The 14,288-nt window shown below is 30.8% G+C and overlaps 2 protein-coding genes across 2 annotated transcripts; both read left to right on the plus strand.

Moving 5' to 3' along the window:
- LOC110648307 (40S ribosomal protein S11) lies at positions 1–2,603 on the plus strand. Its single transcript, XM_021802501.2, has 6 exons — positions 1–153; positions 255–295; positions 399–499; positions 1,732–1,876; positions 1,965–2,054; positions 2,183–2,603. The coding sequence occupies exons 1-6, from the start codon at positions 142–144 to the stop codon at positions 2,271–2,273; spliced, it is 480 nt and encodes a 159-aa protein (XP_021658193.1). The 5' UTR covers positions 1–141; the 3' UTR covers positions 2,274–2,603.
- A 6,363-nt stretch (positions 2,604–8,966) lies between these two features.
- Positions 8,967–12,441, plus strand: LOC110648310 (probable protein phosphatase 2C 27). The gene is made up of 4 exons (XM_058138982.1): positions 8,967–9,056; positions 10,616–10,816; positions 11,369–11,580; positions 11,880–12,441. Exons 1-4 carry the CDS (start codon positions 8,982–8,984, stop codon positions 12,439–12,441), a joined length of 1,050 nt encoding a protein of 349 aa, XP_057994965.1. The 5' UTR covers positions 8,967–8,981.
- Positions 12,442–14,288: the final 1,847 nt, after the last annotated feature.

A 14,288-nucleotide genomic window follows, 5' to 3' on the forward strand; every position in this document is an offset into this window, starting at 1 on the left:
ATCGGTTAACATTACACATATGACCAAATCTAGGGTTAAGGGTTTTGTATATAGCGACTCAAAAATCTCTCCTTCTGTGTCTCGCGCATCTCTTACTGCCGTTTCAGCTTCAACAGCTTCCCTGAGAAAGAGCTTTCAATCATGGCGGAGCAGGTTCAATTCAAAGCCTCTTGTTTTACATTCTTTCGCTGTTTTGTTTAAAATTACGCAGCGTTTTGGATCTTACTATCTTCTCTGTTTATTCTTTGTTGCAGACTGAGAAGGCATTTTTGAAGCAACCCAAGGTGTTTCTATGGTAAAATAAGATTTAAAAAAAAAAAATCTAACATCTCCTTTAATGTGGTTCTGCTGTTTGGTTTTTAAATTTGTTTTCTGTTTTTTTGACTTTTTTTTCGCAGTTCAAAGAAATCTGGGAAGGGAAAGAGGCCTGGAAAGGGTGGAAATCGATTCTGGAAAAGCGTCGGCTTGGGTTTCAAGACTCCCAGAGAAGCTATTGAAGGTTCGGTTATTGTGCTCTCATTTATATGTATATGCACCAATTCTAGGTACTACTACTATTGGTTCATCTCTTATCGGGCTTTGAATGTATCTATAGGTGGGAAAAAAAAGTAATCTTTCATCTCTTCTCGGGCTTCCCTTGTAATATATGGTGCGAATGCCATATGCTTTTCCAACTATCTAATTGAATTTCAGTTTTAAATCTTGACTTTGTGATGTGATTTGGTAGTTTGTTCTTGAATCCATTAGAGTAAAACCAACCTCTATTGGTTCATTTTCAGCTGTTTCTTTGTCTTCAGAAGTTGTGATTAATTAATGCACATTTTCATTGTGGTTTTTACTTGGAATATCTAATCCCTGATTTACCATCATTGGTATATGTGCATTGCATAATTTTCTGTATGATATTTCGCATTCGGTTTTGAAATATAGCTTCCTATGAAATTATTTGCTTTTAGGTAATACATAAGATTCTGCATTTCAATTTCTGTATGGCTCCAGTTGAGGTGTAGAAATTTAGCAAGCATAGGTTGATTTGTCATTTAGTCAAGTTATACTCTGTAATCAGATTATTTATGCATGATCAAATCAAGGCGCTTTTAGATTGACCAAATAATATAGCTTTGTTAAGTGAATGTTCAATTGAGGTACAAAAGAGTTATAGATGAAAGTAGTTTGCTTTTGTAAAAATTGAATTATTTGGTTTCTGCGAGAAAAAGATATTGCCCTAGGTTAGGAGTAATTTTCCAGTTTTCCTTCTTAAAGTTCAGAAACAAATATTTAGGAAAAGATAATATTAAATTTAAAAGTGACCTAGTATCCTGCCTTAAATTTATGTGTGTGTGTTAATTGTTCATGTTTATATGGGCTGTAAGGAATATAAATATTGCATTTGTTCAACTAATTCTCATTGTATGATCTGGAAAAGGGAAACAATTTGATAACATAATATGCTTAGGTTGATAATTAAAAACCTTGGGAGTGGAGCATACTCCTACATCCAAGGTAAGCCATGTGCTAAATACATTGCTTCTTTTTTTCTTAAAAAGTAATAATAAAAAAAAAATCCATTGATGGGTCGTAGTGTTTTCTGAGCTTTCATGGCAAGTCCATCATTGCCTTTTTGTTCATGTAATTGCGATGTTCTTCGTGTGCTTCTCCACGGTAATAAAAAATAAAATAAAATAAAATTTTATGTTTGCTGATTCAATGCTTGAAATATGTTTCTTACAGGAACTTATATTGATAAGAAATGCCCCTTCACTGGAACTGTGTCTATCAGGGGTCGAATCTTAGCTGGAACTTGCCACAGTGCCAAGATGATGAGGACCATTATTGTCCGCCGGAATTACCTTCATTTTATAAAGAAATACCAAAGGCATATTCCAATGTTGCTTTTGATGATGTCAATTTCCTTTCATTACTTATATGGAAGAATAATCATATTTCCCTCTTCTTTTTCATAGATATGAAAAGAGACATTCAAATATTCCAGCACACATATCTCCATGTTTCCGTGTGAAAGAAGGAGATCATGTTATTATTGGGCAATGCAGGTTAGTTTCTGTATGTCCATGTGATTCATTTTTACAGGCATAATTTACAATTTTTGGTCTCCTCATGGCTCATTGGCCTTTTTTTTTTTTTTTTCTTTTTTGTCTGTTCAAAATTTTGACAAATTTAGACCACTATCAAAGACTGTTAGATTCAATGTGCTTAAGGTGATTCCTGCTGGATCTTCTGGCGGTGGCAAGAAGGCCTTCACAGGAATGTGAGTTTTGACAATGATGTTTTTCAGGCGAGTGTTACAGTCACAATGGATTTAGGGTAATCTGGTTATGTAAAAGCAGATTTTGGAAGTCTTGAACAGCATCTAGGTTTGACATTGGATGCTTCTATTTTTTCGCCCTTCTCAGATTATTGATTAAATTATGGATTATTGAAGATACTCTCTACTTCATTTTTTTTTTGGTAATGTGGAAATTTGTTGCTTAATAAAGTATGTCCAGTGAGTGGATTAACACATTTTTTGGTAAGAAAAACTAGGTATTGGATGAACATGCATTGTTTAGAGAGATTCATTTTTATATATGTTGATTAAAACACATCATGAAATCTGTTAAATTTTATTCTTTTTCTTCTGAATTATAATGGACCAACAAATCTCAGTTCATTGAGCGAAGTCTGATGATGCCTCAATTAGGATTCTTGTTCTTCTCATCTTAGGTTTGGTAACAGTCTATCTCTCTGCTTCGATGACTCCATGAATTGTTAGGCTTGACTTTCATTTTTTTGTTCGTAGTGAACATTACAAATGTTTCCAGGATATATATTATGAACTGGCAGCAACTTGACTTGAATGAACTATTTTAAATATTGAAAAAATAAATTTAAAAGAATTGTTTAGTTATTTTGAATTTATAATTATTAAATTATTAAATTTAGATAAATTTTTAATTAGCATGTTTAAGGAGAGATTTTTCTAAATAGCAGTTTGGAAATTGAGTTGAAATCAATTAAATAGATATTAATTAAAATCAAACTTGATTGGAACTGAAAAGGTTTGATTTCAGATCAAAACTGAATTTTTACTTTGAAAAAAAAAATTCAAATCTTGATCGTTAAATTTAATTATAATTAAATTAAATTAAAATTGAGACTGCAATTAAAATGAAAATCACGAGACCCTTAAATCTAGCCGAATACAGTTCCTGAATTGTTGGTTCAGGTTCAATGAAATCATGAACTTGAATCAAATCGTCATAGGACGATTTGAAAGACAGTTCCTAAAACGCTAGTTTTGGTTCGAGCTCCGATTTAAAATGGATTAAAGAACGGTTCGAAAAATAATGGTTCAAGACAGTTTGAAGGACGGTTTGAAAGCGATTTAGGAGCGGTTTAAAGGAAAAAATTAGAGGAAAATTTTATTGATTTAAAATTTAAGTTATATTTGTAAAAATATTTTAATTTTTCTTAAAAATCTTTCTATCATAATAAAATAAGAAAAAAAATAACTTATTTTTTTTTTTAAAAATTAACAAGTAAAAACTTGAACTTATTAAAAAACTAGAGATGAAATTAGTTTTAAAAAAAATTAAAAAAATGTACATGAACTTAATTTTACCTATGTATCCCTTTAGAATTTAAAAGAATCAAAATTTTCAGTTATAAATTGAGAGAAGAGAGATTGAGGTGGTTTGATCATGTGAAGCGTAAACATAGGAAAACTCCAGTTAGACAAGTAGAGTATATTGGAATAGAGGATAGAAAGAAAAGAAGAGGTAGAACTAAACTGATTTGGAGGAGAATAGTACAACATGATTTAGAAGCATTACACATTTTTAGGATTTAACCCAAAATCATTTAGAATGGAGAAAGAGAATCCATATAGTCGACCCAATAAATTTTTAGGATAAAAACTTAGTTGAGTATTACTTGCCTTTTTTAAAAAAAATATATGATAATTAATAATTAAAAAAGTATAAAGAAAAAAAATGAAAATAGAGAGTATTGAAAATTTTATTGAAGATATAAAATAATAACAGAGTAATTGAGATAGTATTAAAAATTTCAGTGAACAAATAAAATAATAAAGTAGAAGAATTGTGAGAGTACTCATAATTAAAAGGAGTGTAGAAAATAATTATTTAGAAAATTTGAGAGAAATTGAAAGAGTATTAAGAATTAAAGAGAGTGTAGAGAATAATTGTGTAGAGAATTAATTTTATATATATATATATATATGAATTAGGAGTGGAGTGAGGTATTTATTGAATTTTTTTGTATTTAAATCACCAGTTTGATCCGGTTCAGAACTATCGGTTCAATTCGGTTTGAAATCATCAGTTTATAGTTTCTAAAAAATATGAACCTGAACCAAACCGTAGAATGATGATTTCGGTCCAATTCGAAGTCGATTCCAATTTTGATCGGTTGCGGTCCGATTTTGATTGAATCGATTTTTGATTTAATTTCAATTCAAAATCGGACCGTCGCCACCCTTACTTAAAACTAAAATCACTAGTTTGGTTCCAGCCCTACATCAGACCTACTATTTCATGGCTACCCTAACCCCATCCTCCCCTCGTTCCTTTCTATGTGATTTAAAAAAAAAAAAAGTGAGAGGATAGAAACTCAAATCTAAATATAATATCTTTAAATATTAGACAAAGTCTGACAAGACTTTCTCTCTGTGATATTAAAGCTACAAAATCTCTATAATCAAATCATGAGCCCTATACATTTAGGTTTTGCCATTACGAATTATAATAAAGGAGGTTAGAAGTTTGTGACAAATTTTTAATGTCCATGTACTGAAATTTCAATGTTAAATGGGATGGTGCTACTATAAGCTCATTTTTATATAGAAATGCACTTTATAATTTAAAAATTATTTATTTATTTTAAAATATACGCATAATAAATATATTAATTGTTTCAATTATATATATATATCTTAATTAAATTATATAAATTTTATAGTAAATATTTAATTTAAATGCTCCTAAACTTATTCTTATATAAAAAAACACTATCTGGATGGATTTTATATTTTTTTATATTCACAAACATCAACAAATTTAATGAAATTTCTCATTATTTAATGAATTATTTCAAATTGATGAACTAGAGACTTTTTTTTTTTTAATCATAAATTGGCCTCCTGTAACATTTTGGTAATTATTCAATTTATTTTACCATTTATATGAGAGACTCACTTTTTATGATTAGTCTAATATATAGTTTAATATAAATACTTCTATTAAACTTTGGAAGATTCCTTGTTCATTAAACTAATGAAGAAGTGCCTTCACCACTGCAATTAAACTACTAATTAATGAACCTCAAGATTAGGGTTTAAAGAATAAAAAATAAAATTATATTGTCATTTAACCACACTTTTTTTATACAATTTTTTCTTTTATTGGTTAAAATGTTATCCTATTATATATTCTTAAACTTATTCTACAAGTAAAGAATTTTTTTTTAGTTCAGTTTGGACAAAAAAACGTACTCGATAATTGATAATTATATTAAATATCTTAATTTTTAAAATTGAAAGTAATTATATTTAAATTTCAAAATTTTAGGCTTCATTTTATTATCCATAAATTTTTTTTTATTAGTAATCACTATTTTAGATAGACAATTTTTAAAATCCCTAAATTGATCTTGAGATTTTAGTTATAATTGCTTCTGATCTTAAAATTACAAAATTAGAACATTTATATATAATTATTAATTAGTGAAAATGTTTGTCCTTTTCTATCTGATAGGCCTTTTTTAATAAATTTTACTAATTTTAAAATCATTTATAATTTTAATTCTTTTGTTTGTTATATTAATTTAAATTTCTTAATAAATTTAAATTTTTTATAAAATTAAATTTTATTTATAAATTATTTTTGTTTTATCAATTCTCACATGATTTAATTAAAAATACAAAAAAAATATTGCAAAATCTATTTAAAAAATAGAATAGGTTTTCAATTATATAAAATAAATTTTAGATTAATAATAAAGAAAATATTAATATTTTTCATTATATGATATATGAGAAACTTAAATTTTTTTGTAATATCTTTATATTTAATCAACTTAAATATGGATAAAACTAATATCTACTTTTATTTTTAATATCTAAGGACAAATAAATTATATATATATATATATATATATATATATATATATATATATATATATATATATATATATATATATATATATATATATCTGTGTGTGTGTGTCATTTTCTTAAGTACCAATTTGTTTTTTTTTTTTAATTTTGAATTTGTGAGGCTATTTTAGAACAATAGACTAGGAAATAGAAATTGCATTATCAACATAATAGAACTTTCCCTTTCTATGGCAAAAAGACAATCATGACAACACAAGAAAAGAACCTCTTTTTTGAGCTGGTATCCATTTTGGCACTTTTTGGAGAAGCCCTCAAAGCAAAGTTGGACCAAGAAATATGAAGCAAAGATATTTTTTATTTTTATTTCACAAAAAGAGGGAGACATTGGTGACTTACTAACTTTTGTAGAAAGCAAAAGAGAAATCTAAAGTCACTATCTTACATCATCTTCCCATGTAATATAATGTCATTTAGTTCACATTAGCCAATCAAATTTCCCAAAACTTCACTTTCAAATCTTTTTGGGTAATTATTAGTATTATTTTTCTTTTTTTTACAAAAAAAAAACCCAACTCTATCTTGACATTGCCTTAACAATTGAAAGCCTTTTCACACTTATGAGAATATTAATGATTCTGATAGCAATTTGTGGAGTGCTCATTTTTGGAAGGTATAAGATTAGAATTGGTTCAATATATCTCTCAAATTCTTTTTTTGTTTATTAGGGCAGTGCATAGTTTTTGAATCCCGAAACAAATTAAACTAAAAAATCGTATCGAATCGATAGGAATCGTAATCAACTAAAATTATTTTGATATTTTGGTTCGGTTCTAATTTTTCACTGAGAATCGAACTGAAATCAATCAAAAACTGAATTTATGTATATATTTTTTTATGATTTTTTAAATGTATTACATATTTTTAATATAATTATATATAATTATGAACTAAATGTAACTTAATATTATATTTTATTTTTTATATTTTCTTAATAATTTTAATTATAAATATATTAAATTATCTTATAATTTTTCATTATAAATGTACTATTATACTCTATATATGTTAATTCATAATTATATTTATATCTTATAGTTAAATATTACATAATTAATAAATAATTAAAATATATATTATATGATATAATTATATTATTATATTATATAATATACTTAATAATAAATTATATATGTACTTTATAATAAAGATTGTATAATTTAAAAATTGTTAAAAGATATATTATATGATATATTATGTATTAATAATCTAATTTAAAACTTAAATACTAATTTAAATATTTTTTTTAAAGAAATAAGTATATAAAATTATTTCAAAAATTAAAAATCGAACTAAAACTGTATCGAATTAAATTGAAATCGAAGAATTAAGAATTATACCGAACAGGAACTGAAACAATGAAGAACCAAGTTGAAATCATATTGCAATTTCAATTCGATTTTAATTCTTAAGTAGATTCTAAATTTAATCAGAACCCTGATATTGATTAGGACTCATTTTTGGATGATATTCAACTTTTATTAGATGCACTGGATTGATTATTGAAGTGTTACTTATATATTAATGGTCACATAGTAAATATATTACTGTATATATATTTTTTCAATTTACCTTTTATAATTTTTTTTTTGCCATAATTTACTTTTGGTCTCCACCTCATAAATTCAAAATATCAAAATTAATTTGAATTTTATGAAAAAAGTGTATCATTAATGAATACATTTTCAATCTCATTAAATAAAATTCTCTCTTCTAATATTAAAAGGAAATCATTCACATAATAATATATAATTCTTCTTACAGTTAGATAACATCATTATCAGGAGTCAGTTTCATTAATTATTCATTCTAATTTAATAAAACACTAGATATTTAAGAATTGATAATTGAAAAAAAATATTATGCATATCTTAAAATCAATTAAAATTTTATTAAAGCATAAATGAAGACAAAATTAAGTAAGAGATTTGTCATTTAATTTTTTAACACAAATAATAATAATAATTGAATAAAGAATTGAGATTATATTTTATGATTTTGTGAAAAAAAATAAATTAAACAAAACACAGAAATAAAAGAACATAAATAAAACGCTGCTGCTAAAGAGTCTATAAGCCTTTTCCTTTTCTTTTTTATCAAACACCATAATCATGATTGTAAAGGATGTTGAGTAGGTTTCCCAAGAAGTAGAAATCTTGACTACACCAACCGTAACAAACTGCAGTATTGGCCTTACCATTGTGAGTTCTTGCATACACAGATGGATAATAGGGATAAAGACTCTCCTTTGAGTAGATCCAATGATGGGATCAGTGTCAGTAACTCTCTTCCGGCATGAATTTTAGTTCTTTCTATGGTCCAATTCTGTCCCAATTCTTTTTTTATAAAAATTTATTATATGGCCAATGTAAAAATTTATTATATGGGCTACTATTAATTATAAGTTAATTTAGTTTATGAAAATAGACTGAATAAATATATTTTAATAATATATATATAGAGTCTAATTTATATTTTTTTTTTTGTGATCACTTGTGTAGTAGATTTGAACACTTCTATTGGGCTAATATGATAAGGTGGTTAAAAATGTAGATCTAATCCTATAAGGACTTGTGATGAAAAATTCCATGGGATTCTCTATAAAAATAGGCAAGGTTCCTCACTTCTCCATCCTTTTAAGAGATAGCAAATCGCCAGGCTAGTCTTATTGAAAAGCCAACAACCAAGTCAAATCGCTAATTCTACTTCAAATATGAAATCAAGTACATAAAATTATTTTTGCTTATATATATTAATTTTAAATTTTTTTTCTTGATTTTGTTCAGTAATGTCTATTTCTTTTGATGGCCAGTTGTTTAGAATACATGGATGCTTGGTTTTGAAGCCAATGATGATTTCTAGAGTTGTAATTTTTGCTTTCTTCTCAAGAGTCTAAAAACCTATTTGTTTAATTAAGAAATTCGGGTTTGTGGTCTCTATAGCCTTCTGGATTTTCTTTAATTACAATTTGTAGTTCTTCAGAAATTAATAATGCTTTCTTTGGTAATTTTCTTTCTTTCTTTCTTTTTTTAGTAATTGCTTCCTATTATAACTAAATGCGTTTCAATTTTAATTCCTTCACTCTTATTCAGTTCTACTGCCTTTCTAGTTCTGCTTTGGTCAAAGAAAGTATTTTTCTGTTCAGATAACCATTTACAAGAATTTTAGCCTTCATAAAACTAGGAACATTTCTCCCATTGAATTCTTTAAAAATATGTTCTATACTTCTATTGCGGCTCGAAAATTCAGTACTTCGGGGAAAATCTTTTTCCCTGTTTTGTATGGTGAACAAATTCAAGTGTGGATTTTTGGTATTAACTGAAAAACAGAAATGGTATCACTGCGACCTTGATAAGGTTTCCTGGTGTCACCCTTTTTTTGTTTTTATCATGTCTTTTGAAACTTTATATCCATAGTAGTTATCCTGTTGATTCTTGATCATTGAACCTATATTTATACACTGTTGACTATTAGAAATATAATGATGAACCTTTAGTCTAATAAATAAAATTTGCTTCATTTCAGTGACGCCTGTTTTCTTCAAATCCTTTTGGAATTCAGGAATGTTGGAAAAGCGAAAATTACTATCTTTCTACATCACAAAAGGAAAAAGGAAAATTGTCTTCAGAAATAAAAATGGAATTCCATGTTCTATTAGTGGTAGTGGTAGTGGTAGTGTAGATTCTTTCATAACATGTATTAATAGTATGGTTATTGAGTGTTGACATGATCTTCTTTTTCATCATTCTTTTTAAATATCTAATGTCCTACTACTGGATTTTGAGTTGTAGTTTGATTTGGATTGACTGCATTTGACTGAATAACCCAAAGCCAAATGAACAAGTTCGGGTTGAAATTGTTTGCTTGAGAGAATTTGTTTCAGAATAAGTGCTGAATTACTGTATGTCTCCTGGATAGATGGATCAAACACCCTTGCACATATTGTGAAAATTAGTTGATGTTTCACATAGTGTATACAACTCTCTTATCTTTGCACCCTGATTGATATGGCTTTGAATGTGACACGGGTGGGATTAAGGCAAAATGTAGATTAGGTAACAGGGAACTTTCTAGTATCTAGTTTTCTGAGATTTAAAGGTGTTGAGTGTTATCATAAAGCAGTTTCTCTTTCATTATGTCAGCCACATATGAATTGGTGCCATGCAATTTAAATTGTATCTTTCACTGCAACTTTAGAACATCATATGCCTCCCAAATATAATGGCCAAATATGTCAGTTATTTCAACTTTTGCTCCATTATGTTGGTTATGCTTTTTAAATCATTATTTACATATGTGATTCTTGTATATGGGCAAGATTTAGACTCTAGAGTGTAATTTCTGTGACTTTAGATCACTTTTTTGAGCCTTTTATTGTCCTTTAATTAGCTCACTTAAATTCATATTTTTGTGGCCATTCAGCTAGAAAGCATCTGCGAGGATCGAGTGCCTGTGGAGATGGAACAGAATCTCTTAACAAATTTCAGGCCTGTCCTTCGGTCAGGAGAATGGTCTGACATTGGTGGTCGGTCTTATGTGGAGGATACACACATTTGCATTAGTGACTTGGCAAAGAAATTTGGTTGCAATTTGCTTATGGAGGAACCTATTTCTTTCTATGGTGTAAGTCTTCTGCCTACAATCTTATTTCTGTGTTTTTTAACAGCTAAGAAAAATTTATGTAGTTCACAAGAATTTCATTTCGCATTTGAGTTGCTTCTAAATTATTAACAAGATTCCCAGTTTCTCAGTCAATTAGTTCTGTGGTGGCAACTTTTTCCAGAATACTGGCTCTAGGCCAGCACTTTTCTAATTATCAAACTAGCAAGACAGATTGCCTTTTTAGTCGCTCAGCTTTACTTGAAGTTGTCGCTTTTAGCACAGTGGCTGGAAATCTACTTTTTAGCATACGCAGTTATTATTTAGCCTTCTGCTTCCAGTTCGTTTCCTTGAACACCTCTTCCCCCAACCAGTAAAAAGATATCTTTGATCCTTAATTCCTCAGTTTGATTCAAACTTCAAGTTTGTGATGCAAACAGTACTCAACCAGAAATGAATTTAGATTACATCTCTTAAAGTATTTCAAAAACAAAATAAGCACATACAGTTAATAATAATATGGATTTTTCATTCTTAGTGTTACAATATGAGATACAAGTTGCTTTGAAACAACAGGTATTTGATGGGCATGGGGGAGAGCGTGCAGCACAATTTGTCCGTGACCATTTGCCAAGAGTCATTGTTGAGGATGCAGATTTCCCATTGGAACTTGAGAAAGTGGTCACACGGTCATTAATTAAGACGGATGCTGCTTTAGCAGAAACTTGCTCCCTCATGTCTGCCCTCTCTTCTGGAACAACTGCACTTACTCCAGTGATATTTGGGAGGTAAATATCTTCCATTGTTTACTGTTGGTTAGCCATCACTTTCCCTTGTTAATTAAGGAATTTGCAGCACAACACATCTCATTGTGCTTTTTCAAATGGTTTTGTAAAAATAAAAAAAAATATATGAAAAAAAAGCTATAGGCATCGAAATAAAGAAAATAAACGGGGATACAAACGATGATAATTTGCAAGTTATTGGTGATTGAATAGTTTGACGAGTTTTGACAAGTGAGGCAATATTAAAACCAGATAAGTACTGCCATTAAATGCCTGAAAATATACTGCTATCTTATGGACAGGTCTTTACTTGTGGCAAATGCTGGTGATTTCCGGACAGTATTATCTAAACGTGGAAGAGCTATCGAAATGTCAAAGGACCATAAGCCTTGCTGTGGTAAGGAAAGAGCACGGATCGAGTCCCCAGGGGGACATGTTGAAGATGGCTATTTGAACGGACAGTTAAGTGTTACCCGAGCATTAGGTGATTGGCACATCGAAGGGATGAAAGTGAAGGGTGAAAAGGGTGGCCTCTTGAGCGCTGAACCAGAACTTAAATTGATTACACTAACCAAGGAAGATGAGTTTTTGATAATTGGAAGTGACGGAATATGGGATGTATTTTCCAACCAAAATTCAGTATCCTTCGCTCGGAGAAGACTTCAAGAGCACAATGATGTGAAATTATGTTGCAAAGAAATGGTAGAAGCAAAAAAACGTGGGGCAACTGATAACTTGACAGTTGTCGTGATAAGCTTTCACTTGGAGCTACCGCCTCTAGCTGTAACGGTTCGAAAGTTCCCCACTCCTATTCTTGACAGTTGGCAAGGCCGTCACAAGCTGTCTCTTGCCCTATGGAGCTAACCAGTGTGAATCTGTACAGCTACGTGCCAGAAACCTCGAATATGCTTAATATTTGGGCTTATGCGAGCTTGCCATATAGGGAGAGGCTGACCTAGGGGCCCTGGCCAAGGGGGACCTAGGTGCCGCATGGGACTAGAACTCCCGTCCCGTGACAATGTGATATCAGAGCAAGGCCCCAGATGATCCGAATCACGCCAAGGGCCCCAACGAGACTAGGGTAGGCAGGGTGCCGATGGCGACAAGGGTGTTGCTAGAATCAGGTGGGGGAGAATGTCAGGCCTCAATGGAATAAAGGTAGACACGGGTTTCTCAATCCCACATTGGATAAGAAAGGGGTCGATCCGAGGGATAAGTGCGGCCTGTCATGCAGCTTGTATGCGTCTGGCGAGTAACATGATGAATCTTGGCAAGGCATTTTGGAGGGTGTCTGCGTGCGGAAGTGGGTGAGTGCACTGGTAAACTGGTGGCCAACAGGCTGCTCAAGTGTTTGCATTGAGCAAGTGCAACAAATGTGTATGGGCTCCTACGTGCGAGGGAGTGTGACAAGTTGCGTAGGGAAGCCACGTGAACGCACGCAAACGAGGGCGTTTGCGGGATTGGGTGGGGGAGAATGTAACGGTTCTGAAGTTCCCCACTCCTATTCTTGGCAGTTGACAAGGCCGTCACAAGCTGTCTCTTGCCCTATGGAGTTAACTAATGTGTATGTGCCATAAACCTCGAAGATGCTTAATATTTGGGCTTATGCGAGCTTGTCAGATAGGGAGAGGCTGACCTAGGGGCCCTGGCCAAGGGGGACCTAGGTGCCGCACGGGGCTAGAACTCCCATCCCGTGACATAGCTCATGTAGAGAGGACAAGGGTATCAGTTGACAGGTCCGGTCTTGACAGTATCAATCGTCTGTTGCAAGAGTAATGCTCAATTTTTTCCCCTGTAGAGTACAACTAGTCAACAATGGTAAATAGCTTCACTAGCACTTTACTCTAGAGTTTTGTTTGCGTTTATAAATCCCTTAAAACATAATTGCTTCTTTCAGTTTTAAAGGAAATGGAAGTACAGATGAATAAAAATTGAAAGGCTGAACAATCTTTTTCTTTGCTTTTCCTCCCTTGATCATGTCCTGGGTACGAAGATCAGCTGGAACAGCTGTGGTGATTAGTTAGTAGGGACCATTCACAAGCAAACCAGAAAGAAACATCAAAAAAATAATGGTAATCATAGATAAACTTCCATAAACTCTGAAAAACAAGGGCTGGAGTTGATAGCAACAGGAATGCAATTGAAGTTGCTGCTCGAGCTTTGATCATATCTGATATGTCTCCTGCCAAAATTCCACCAAAGTATCCCCTGATATCGAAAATTGTTGAAAGAATTCCAGTTGTTTCATGCGACAACTGAACACCTGCAACAGCCGTAATTCCAATACAAACTTGTGATCAATATCTAACATCTAATGCATGCATGAACTGGGACAAGTTTAAACGAGCAAGTTAAGCTTAGAGCAGTTGAAGAAAGCTTGAGCCATCGCCACAAGATATGATCTAAAATGATTGGTTAAATTTCACCATCATCTCTCAATCTGGAGGGTTGTTTAGTTAATATTCCTCATCTTCAATTTATATTAAAAAAATCTTTCAACTTCAATTTAATACAATTCAAACTCCTTGATTTACGTGAACATGCCACATTGGCATTGTAACAATAAAAAGTTTTCTTTCTTTGCCATGAACTCTCTCTCTCTCTCTCTCTCTCTCTCTCTCTCTAATGAACCAAAATCAGCAATAAAACAAAACTACAACGGACAAACTAATTCATCAAAACACTAAAAAATCACAATTTGAAAATTATTT

Source organism: Hevea brasiliensis, chromosome 17 (genome assembly GCF_030052815.1).
Source record: "Hevea brasiliensis isolate MT/VB/25A 57/8 chromosome 17, ASM3005281v1, whole genome shotgun sequence".
NCBI lineage: Eukaryota > Viridiplantae > Streptophyta > Magnoliopsida > Malpighiales > Euphorbiaceae > Hevea > Hevea brasiliensis.

Coding starts and splice junctions, on each gene's coding strand:
- LOC110648307 (XM_021802501.2), top strand. Junction 296..398: donor CAACCCAAGGTGTTTCTATG/GTAAAATAAGAT, acceptor TTTTTTTCGCAG/TTCAAAGAAATCTGGGAAGG. Junction 1,877..1,964: donor TTTATAAAGAAATACCAAAG/GCATATTCCAAT, acceptor TCTTTTTCATAG/ATATGAAAAGAGACATTCAA.
- LOC110648310 (XM_058138982.1), top strand. CDS start 8,982: ATGTCTATTTCTTTTGATGGCCAGTTGTTTAGAATACATGGATGCTTG. Junction 9,057..10,615: donor AGCCAATGATGATTTCTAGA/GTTGTAATTTTT, acceptor GTGGCCATTCAG/CTAGAAAGCATCTGCGAGGA. Junction 10,817..11,368: donor AACCTATTTCTTTCTATGGT/GTAAGTCTTCTG, acceptor TTGAAACAACAG/GTATTTGATGGGCATGGGGG.